The 10,297-nt window shown below is 41.6% G+C and overlaps 1 protein-coding gene across 1 annotated transcript; it reads left to right on the forward strand.

The window, feature by feature from the left end:
• Nucleotides 1-548: 548 nt before the first annotated feature.
• LOC126983847 (uncharacterized) lies at nt 549-2,447 on the forward strand. The gene is made up of 2 exons (XM_050836977.1): nt 549-1,575; nt 2,014-2,447. The coding sequence occupies exons 1-2, from the start codon at nt 1,364-1,366 to the stop codon at nt 2,261-2,263; spliced, it is 462 nt and encodes a 153-aa protein (XP_050692934.1). The 5' UTR covers nt 549-1,363; the 3' UTR covers nt 2,264-2,447.
• Nucleotides 2,448-10,297: the final 7,850 nt, after the last annotated feature.

The following is a 10,297-nucleotide window of genomic DNA, read 5'->3' on the forward strand; positions in this document are numbered from 1 at the left end:
GCTTTCCTTTTCTCATGTCTGCTGACACCGAAGTGTGATTAATGATCCTGACCTCACCGTGAAGAAAAAGGTCACCAGTTAATCAGTCTGGGATAAGCAGGAGAGGGTGGGACAGGGCAGGTGAGGTCAGGTGAGGTATATCTACAGGAAGGGAGGTCTTCAGTGGGTTGCTTGCTTTTGTGGAAGATGAAAAATGAATGAATGAATGTATGAAGGCAGCTCTTGTAGTAGTAGGAGGATGAGGAGTAGGAGTAAGAGGATGAGAAGGATGAGGATGAGGATGAGGATGAGGAGAAGGAAGAGGAAAAGTAGCAACGATCTTAGGTAGTAGTAGTAGTTGTCGTAGTCGTAGTTGTAGTCGTAGTAGTAGTAGTAGTAGTAGTAGTAGTAGTAGTAGTAGTAGTAGTAGTAGTATCAGGAAGAGGAGGCGGAGTAGTACATGTAATAGTAGTAGTAGTAGTAGTAGTAGTAATAGTAGTAGTAGTAGCAGTAGTAGTAGTAGTAGTAGTATAAATAACATCATTACAAAACAAACATCCGCTCCAATAACAAAACAACAACAAAACACCAACCCTGTATATCGCTAACCAAAGATAACCCAAAATAACCTCAGAGGGAAAGTTAAGTCTTAATAAGGTAACGAAGGGCACAGCGAGGTGACCTGACCTTGCCTGACCGTGCGTTGGGTCACTTGGTGCTCGACGTTGCTGGAGGCAGGACGCAGAAGCAAGGTGAGGGAAGGTGGAGCTTGGAGGAAGACGCTTACATTCATACCTCAAAACATTAATTAAGACTGAAGCTACAGGAGTCAAAATTAGGTCAGCTTCCCTTCGCTTTTCTTCTGTTTTTGCACTTTATATCTTTCCTCCATTTTTTGTTTACCTTTCCACCTCTTCGTCTGACCACAATCTTGCTCAAACTTCCTTTTCTTCTTCTTTCCTTCACTTCTCCTTCTTCAAACCTTTGCACTTTATATCTTTCCTCCATCTCTTGTTTACGTTTCCACTTCTTCATCTGACCACAATCTTGCTCAAACTTCCTTTTCTTCTTCTTTCCTTCACTTCTCCTTCTCCAAACCTTTCCTTCGCCACCAGTTCGCCAGGCCATGCTGAGATATCCCTTGAAACTTAACCTGTCAGTAACGTTTCCGTAAGTTTTCTTGTGTATGTATTCCCGTCCTCTCTTCTGTCATTTACTTTTCAGGTTTTCTTCGTTTTCCTTATGTTGCTTCTGTTTTAGCACCTTGTACTTTTCCTCCATCTCTCGTTTGCCTCTCCACCTCCTCACCTGACCGAATTCTTCCTCTCACTTCTTCTTTTCCTACTTCTTTTCCTTCGTCAGCAGTTCGTCAGTCCACGTCACGATGTCTCTGGACGCTCAGCCGGTCAACTGGGGGATGAGCTTTGCAATCCCCGTCAACCTGGCCAAGATAGGCACGGGTTACCTCTCCGAAAACCCCGTGGCCGGCGTCCTGCTCTCCCTCCTCGCCTTCTTAGTCTTCGTCGCCGTCCTCGCTGTGCCCATCTCGGCTCTCTTCGGCGTGGAGCTCTTCCCTGGCCTTCTCCCTCACTCACGGTACGGCTTGAGCGGTTTTGGGATCTTCGCAAAGTTGTGTGTTCTTGCAAAGTTTTGTTTTTATGGGGTATTGTATTATTTTCTTGAAACTAGTCCAGGAAATGTGTTTTAATCAATGGCGATGTATAATCTGCAAATGTTTTAGTATTCGTTTCATCTGGTTTACGCGGTTTGAAATAACGCGACGTAAAAAAAAAAAAAATTGAGATTATTTCTTATTTTAAACCTTCTTTTTTTTTTTCTTACATTACTGTCACCTATAACTTTCTCACTAAAAAAATCAGTGGTCAACTCCGCGAAAACTCCATTACGTGGCTTTTCAGAAACTCAATCCGCGTAAAACGAGAGCTACTTGCATATTACGTTCCAGAAGTTCTAAACCCTTTCTGTTTTATTCTGCCTTCACGTCCAAAATTGTTACCAAATCTTGTCCGGCAGATCATTACACAGCACCTTCAACTTGTCCGAGGCCCTGGAAGCCTTGACGGAGTCCCAGACGGTGCAGGACTTCATGGCCACGCCGCTGGAGGACTTCGTGAGGCGAGTGGTCGGGGCGAGCGACGGAGGGACGGGGCGCGGCTTTGAGACGGTAGGGGACGCGTTGGGACGGGCCGCCGCTGCCGCTAAGCCCGCCCTTGGCCTTCTCGACTACGACAACGCCTTCGAAGCCGTGCAGGTAAGAACATAAGAACGTAAGGAGTCTTCAAGAGGCCAGTTGGCCAATACAAGGCAGCTGCTGTTATACTAATCCCACCTTATCTCACTATCACCCACAACATGACTGTCAAGCCTGTTCCATTCATCCACCACTCTATTTGTGAGCCAATTCTTGCCTATGTCTTTGCTGAATCTGAATTTGTCTAACTTAAGACCATTGCTACGTGTCCTACCTGGCTCTTTTACTACCAAAACCCTATTGACATCCCCTTTATTAAAACCCTTCATCCATTTATAGGCCTCGATAAGGTCTCCTCGCAACCTTCGCCTTTCTAGAGAGTGTAGATTTAAATGCGTAAGTCTAGCCTCATAGGGCAGGCTTCTCACACCTTGAATAAATTTTGTCATCCTTCTCTGTACAGATTCTAACATCTTGATATCCATTCTATAGTAGGGTGACCAGAACTGGACCGCGTAATCAAGGTGAGGTCTAACTAGAGCTAAGTAAAGTTTAACGGTGACCTCAGCGCTCCTATTGCTTACGCTCCTCGAGATGAAACCCAGTATACTGTTTCCACGATTCGTAGGAGCATAGTGAGTGATTCTTTATTTTTAATTTAACGGTCACCTCAAAAAAAGTGTTGTGGTCTCCAAACGAAACGATACCAAATTAAATTGGAAAAAAACCGTATAAAACATTTTTTTTTTGTAGAACAACGTGGGTGAGAAACTGAAAAACCATCAGAACAAAAAATTGATCATTTTCTCCTTGAACTTTTTTCAGACCCCATCATCAAACCCTACCAGACGAATACCGGCGCAATAGGCAATAAAAAAAAAAAAAAAAAAAAAAAAAAAAATTATAGGGACAGTGATTAGCGGGCTTTTCTCATTATCATTTTTTGCCAGTTCCTGCTTTTGTTCTCCTACTAGATCTTGTTTCTCTTTCCTCATTTTCTACCTCATGTTCAAGTTATTCAAATCATTAATATAGTTTTTGTTCTTCTAGTTACTGCTTTTCTTCTCGTACTTGGTCCTGTTTCTCTTTCTCCTTTTCTACATCATACCCAACCCCTTCCCTCACGCCTCCCACAGGTGCCGGGGCGGGAATGTCGGCAGCGTCTTATGTGTCACGTGCACAAGGAGCTTCACCGCCTGCCGCGACCCCTGCAGCAGGCCTACAGCTACATCGGGTGAGTCAAACCTCCTCCTTCAACGCCTAGCAACCCACCCCCTCTCTCTTCCTTGCTGAGAAGTAGAGCTTTACGTTAGATAATTGAATATCATAAACTTGTTAAATGTATCTTTCTCTCTCAGTCTGTCTATCTATCTATCTATCTATCTGTCGATCTATTTATCAATCAATCAATCAAATAAAAAACAACGGTGCTTTCTCCCGCTTCTTCTTCCTCTTCCTCCTCCTCCTTTTCTCTCTCGTTTTTGTTTTTTGCTTTCTCCCGTTCTTTCCTTCTTTCTTTCTTTCTGCCTTTCTTTCTTTTCTTCTTTTTTTATTGTATTCATTCATTCTTTCTCCTTCCTACTTTTCTCTCTCTCTCTCTCTCTCTCTCTATCTATCTATATGCCTCTCTCTCATGGGTCTATATTTGCCTTCCCTCCCCGGCCAGGCCACAGATGAGCAACTTCAAGCAGTACTCTCGGGCCATCACCGCGGGTCTCGCCGGGAAGGACTGCAACGTCGTCATCCCCGGGTGTCCCTACAACGTCCTGCAGATGGCGTCCTTCGTGCCCTTCCTCAAACGGAACACCCACACCAACCACATGTAGAGGGACTCCTACGGGTCCCCTTACTGAAGACAAAGACACTCAAGCACCGACCACGTACAGAATGACCCAGAGAATACATGCACACCCAACCAGCCGCGTGTAGAATGACTTATGTCCATGTTCTTAACCCCTTGAATGCGGATTTCCTACAGTTAGACCTCACCAAGCTACTGGAATGGAGCTAAAAGTGGCTGTTACAATTCAATGAAGAAAAATGTAAAGTCCTGCACCATGGGAGGGGATATCCAGCACACCAATACCACATGGGAAACACTCCATTATCCACCACAGAGGCAGAGAAAGACCTGGGAGTATAATGTTATCAGGCTACCAGGGAAGGCCAAATCCGTCCCAATCGCAGCGGACGGGTTAAACGTGTTGGGCTCACATTTCGACTATTTCCCAAGGCCACAGAGAAGATTAACCGGGTCTTCATGAGTGATTTCCTCGTTCGAGATGCAGAAGCTGGGTAAAACTATCCCTCGTATCACAAAACAGTCCATGATGATGATGATGATTAGGGCGTCTTGGCGCCGCAGCTCCGGGAAAACAGTCCATGAAAATCTTACAGCAACTTCTACGAGAGGCTTTTCAAACAGGCGAAGTGAGGCGCCGAGACCTTTAATAAGAATACGAGCTTTAGACTCTTTCTGCATGTAACTTAAGTAAACACACACACACACACACACACACACACACACACACACACACACACACACACACACACACACCAAACATCTTTAGAATGACTTAAACTTGATCTCAAACTTAATATGAATGGACTCACAGATGAACAGTCTAAAGAGTGACCAACTTAGATTCGTTTTCTTTTAGTGCTAAAGCAAAGAACATAATTGAAGCTTAACTATATAGGTCTCTCTCTCTCTCTCTCTCTCTCTCTCTCTCTCTCTCTCTCTCTCTCTCTCTCTCTCTCTCTCTCTCTCTCAACGGGATATAACAGGCCTCCCTGATTGTCTGTCCCGCCTCACACTTTGTCAAACACTCACTCCTTAGGCCCAATGACGCGGCGAGGGGAGGGGGGAGGTGGAGAGAGAGAGAGAGAGAGAGAGAGAGAGAGAGAGAGAGAGAGAGAGAGAGAGAGAGAGAGAGAGAGAGAGAGAGATACTGTTACTAAACTTATTGTATTTTTATTTAATTTAATATGCAAGAGAATGTACGCAGAATGATTCCTGATGCTCCGAATTCATCCGGATAATTAAAAGTTGCAGTTATGATTTTTTTTAAACATGATACAAAAGATTCTGATTCTTATATTGTTTGATTTTTATTGTATCCCCATAAATCAGTGGAACAGTAAATAAAGACGAGGAAGAGAAATGACGAAACCAATTTTTAGTCAGGAGAGGCGGTGGCTGAGTGGTCAGCGTGCGGGGGCGGCGTCTAGGTCCCAGGTTCACGTTCCGACACGCCGCTACAAACAAACTGGCATTTTTTCAGTCATCGCCGAGTGGCCTAAGACTACCCACTTGCTGTCCTGAAGACCACCTATCAACCCGGACTCTAGATTCTCTAAAAAAAGGACTAAAATTTTTCTGCTTCTGACAGGACGAGGAGGAGGAGGAGGAGGAGGAGGAAGAGAAGATGGAGGATTAAAAAGAAGACACTCAGCTTTTCAAGGCCACCTGTTGACCTAAATTTCTTAACCCTTGAACATTTTACCCTATACACACTCTTCGCCCTCCTCCTCCTCCGCATCCTCCGCATCCTCCTCCTCTCTAGGGTTCCCAAAGGCGGTTAATGGACGGAAGGATCTGGGAGGGGAGGACCAAAGGGTGGGTGATTAAACAGCACTATTTTTTATCTCTTCCTTTGGGTCCACACGCGAGGGCCGGGAAAGCAGAGATAGACACGTGAGAGAGAAAAGAAAACGTATAATTGAGGGCATACACCATACCTACGCATGGCTTCGGTGTTCATTTCCGTCACACCCTTAGAGTTGTTTTAGGTAAGAATCTACTTCCCTTCCCTTCCTTACGCTTTCCTTCCCTTCACTCCCTTTCCCTTCCCTTGCTTTCCTCTCCCTTCTGTATCTATCTATCTATCTGTTGTATTCATCTATTGAGGGCATATATCATATCTAATTGAGGGCATATACACCATACCTACGCTTGGCTTCGGTGTTCATTTCCGTCACACTCTTGAGCTTGTGGTGGGTGATAATCTACTTCCCTTCCCTTCCTTATCCTTCCCTCCCTTTCCCTTCTCTGCACTTCCCTTCCTCTCCCTTCTGTATCTATCTAACCTCTATCATCTATTACCAAGGTAGGTGCGACATCCGGGTTACCACAGTTGACCTCCGGCTCTTCATCCTTCATTTTTTAGGAGGGAGAAAACGAGGGTCTGGGTTTAATGAGTTTACGATGTCCGCTTATCTAATGTACAGCGATTCGGGAATTCTTTTGTTACCGGTACTGGAGGCGGGGTAAAAGGAGAATAAGATGAAGAAGAAAAAAATGAGACCAAAAATGATGCTGGAATCCCTCTCTCAACCGTAAAGGGGTGAGGGGAGGAGCAAAAGCAAGTTGAGAAAGATATAATAAGACAAAACAAATGCAAGAACAAAGAAATATTACAAAACATAAAATAAAAGGTAAAGGAAGAATAACAAGAGTAGAGCACGACAAAGAACAAGAATAGGACAACTAATGCTTGATTTTTTTGTAATTGTAAGAAAGACAGGACAGAAGCAGAACTAGAATAACAAGGAATAAGAACAAGACCCGAACCTGCCGTTACTATAGAACCAATACACAAAACTGTCAAAAAATGCGGAAACGTTGCACACCAGCACTACAGGTAGAAAACAGGTGTGTCCATAACGTAACGCACAGGTAAAGGAAACAGACGACTGATTACACAACCGGAAGTAGTTACGTATATACATCAAGGCAAATAACGTCAAATTGCTCCTATTACGGACTTAAGAAGAGAGAGAAACCCTGCATGCGTTGATTTGCCAGAAATTGCTTTGATGAATGTTATGACGGACCTTACGCAAGAAGATAATGAAGGGAGACAAATCACTTAGAATTACTGTTATCGTCGCTGTTATTATGTGCTTGAGGTGATGTAAGTCATGCATGAGGTTATGTTAATAGCGCTTTGAGTTATGTTATGACGATGGTGAATAACAGGAGTAAAAGAAGAGGAGAGAAAGCGACGTTGAATAACAAAGATTTAAAAAGAAAGATGAACGAATGTTATGCTGTTGTTGTTGTTGTTGTTGTTATTGTTGTTGTTGTTGTTACGTGTTATGATAAAGTTACTGTGTTGTTGCTTCTCCAGGATGTCTAAAGTGCGGAAAAAAATAAGTTTGTTACGTTGATGTTTGTCTGTGTAAATGTCTTACTGTCTGTCTTACTATTTATTTTGTCTGTCTCTGTCTCTCACTCTAACCTCCCCCCATCCCCCCACTACACACACACACACACACACACACACACACACACACGGACGGACAGGGTCATTCGGCTTCGTTTGGGACAGCCGAGCGTGAGCCGGATCTGTGTGTGTGTGTGTGTGTGTGTGTGTGTGTGTGTGTGTGTGTGTGTGTGTGTGTGTGTGATTTTCTTGTAATTTGTGGTCAATAAATTACCTCTCGCTCTATCTTTCTGTCTAGAGTCTAAAGTTTGGAACATTAAGGAAACAAGTGGACGTAAATTTTCATGCATTTGCTTTGACCTGACCGTCTATGTGTGGGTAAGAATCCACCTCCCTTCCCTTCCTTACCCTTTCCTTCCCTTCCCTCCCTTTTTTTCTTCCCTTAACTTCCTTTCCTCTCCTTTCTTTATTTTTTACAGCAGAGGAGATAATTCAAGGGCGTAAAAAAAGAAAACAATAATGAAAAAAAAAAAGGCCCGCTACTTACTCCTCCTGAATAGAGTAGAGAGGAGTGGCCAAATCTATCTATCTAACCTCTATCTAAGCCAAGTTATGATTAATGTCTGACTCATGAATACCAAATAAAAAAGAACCTCGTGATTCATACATACGCGAATAATTAAAACACAACTAGAGAAAGCGTTAAGTAAACCACCATATAAAAGAAACCTTACCAATGCCGAAAGAAAAACCAGGTATTTATAACCCATACAATATACATCTTCATTACCGTTCCCATCCTGCTCCCCTAACAAAGACGGAACAGGTGCATAATTAAGGTGCTGACAAACAGACTATCTAGAGGTGACAATTGGAGGGATGTCGTCAGGTGAAAAGATGAGCAATAAGATGGAAAGTGAAGGGAAAGGAAGGGTATGTTGAAAATGTCTGGTGTGTGTGTGTGTGTGTGTGTGTGTGTGTGTGTGTGTGTGTAGATAGGTAGATATATAGATAAATAGATAGATAGGTAGATGGATAGGGAAATAGATAGACAGATAGACACACACACGTATTACTAAAATTCTTATATGATTAAAAAAAAAAAAAAACCTAACGATATGAATCAGAAAGCGAAGAAAAGTTTGCTCATAAAGACAATTTGGTTACAGTCTGTCTGTCTTTAACGTCCCTCTGTCTGTCTGTCTGTCTGTTTGTCTGTCTGTGCCTATTTGCGTATCTGTCCTTTTTGTGTTTTGAGCAGCTTCTTTGTCTATGTGTAATCTATGTCTGTCTGTCTGTCCGTCTCTCTCTCTCTCTCTCTCTCTCTCTCTCTCTCTCTCTCTGTTACGGCTCCGTCACGTGCAATAAAAAGTGAAACTCTCGCTCGGAAATAATTACCGAGACGCAAAAAATTATTATCCTTCTCTTTCCTTCTATATTTGGGGCAGGACGACTCCCTAATTGTGGCTTGTATGTGGGGGTTGTTGTTGTTGTTGTTGTTGTTGTTGTTGTTGTTATCGTCTTTAATTTCTTCTATCATAATTTTTTCGCCTTCTTTAATTTCTTCCCTCATCATCTCCTTATTATCTTATCATCTTTTTATAATTTTATATAATTTGATCATTCTTTTTACTATTATCATTTATCATCATTTTTCCTTCATTCCTTCTTTCATTCTTTCTTCTTTTTCTTATTATTGTTCTTGTTCTTTTCATTTGTTTCTTCTGCTCTTTCATCATCATCATCATCATCATCTTCTTCTTCTTCTTTTTCACTTTCTTTTTTTCTTCGTTTTCTTTTACTTGTTTTTTGTTCTTTACCTCCTTGTTCTAGTTTTCTTATTAACATTATTCACTGTGATTTGTATTTGTGAGCTTTTCATTTTCATTTTATCTTCATTCATTTATTTTCTCTTATACTATTAATTATTTATGTTATTTTTTTATATTTCTTTTTCTTCCTCCTGTTTTTTGTTCTTATTCTTCTTGTTCTTCTTGTTCTTCATCTTCTTCTACTTATTATTATTATTATTATTATTATTATTATTATTATTATTATTATTATTATTATTATTATTATTATTATTATTATTATTATTATGATTATTATCATTATCATCATTATCCTTCACTGTGATTTATATGCGAGTTTTCTTCCTGTTCTGCTTATGTTGTGTTTCTTGCGTGTGTGTGAGTGTGTGTTGTTGGACTGGATATGTCACACACACACACACACACACACACACACACACACACACACACACACACACGCTTCCGGTTTCAATAATTTTCCATGGTTTCACTGCAAAACCTAATTGAAAAGTCAAGCGTATCCACATTATTGTTATTAAAATCATGCTTGTGTTCGCTTCCCTTTCTTTATTTTCTTCTTTTTATGATTTTAGGAGCAGAAGTAGTGTTGATGTTATTCTTTTTCTTCTTATTTTCTATTTTCATTCTTTTTCCTTTTTTAATTTCTCGGAGGCAGTGTTGATATTCTTTTTTTTCTTTTTCTTTCTTTCTTTTTTCATTCTTTCGTTTTTCACCTTGTTTTTGTTCTTCTTTTTCTTCTTCTTCATTTTTATTTCCATTTTCTTTTTCTTTTCTTCTTGATATAAACTCCTTTTGATCATTTCGAACACACACACACAACACAACCCCTTACCCCCTAACAACCTCTCCTGCGCGCACTCTCCCCACCCCAACACACACACAAGCTATGGACGTGTGATCACAATTAACCCAGTTAGGACACAATGAACCTTCCCTGTCTGGCTGTCCCTCATACGTGCATTTTTTGTGGACAGGAACGTAAGCCTCCTTCCTCTACCCTTCCAGAACGCTTCGTCTACGGTTACTCATCGTTCGCTCTATTTCCGTGACCAGAGAAAATAACAGTTATACTCCATTCTAGACTTCCTATAAGGGCACTTCTTCCT

This window comes from Eriocheir sinensis, chromosome 55 (genome assembly GCF_024679095.1).
Source record: "Eriocheir sinensis breed Jianghai 21 chromosome 55, ASM2467909v1, whole genome shotgun sequence".
Classification (NCBI taxonomy): Eukaryota; Metazoa; Arthropoda; class Malacostraca; order Decapoda; family Varunidae; genus Eriocheir; species Eriocheir sinensis.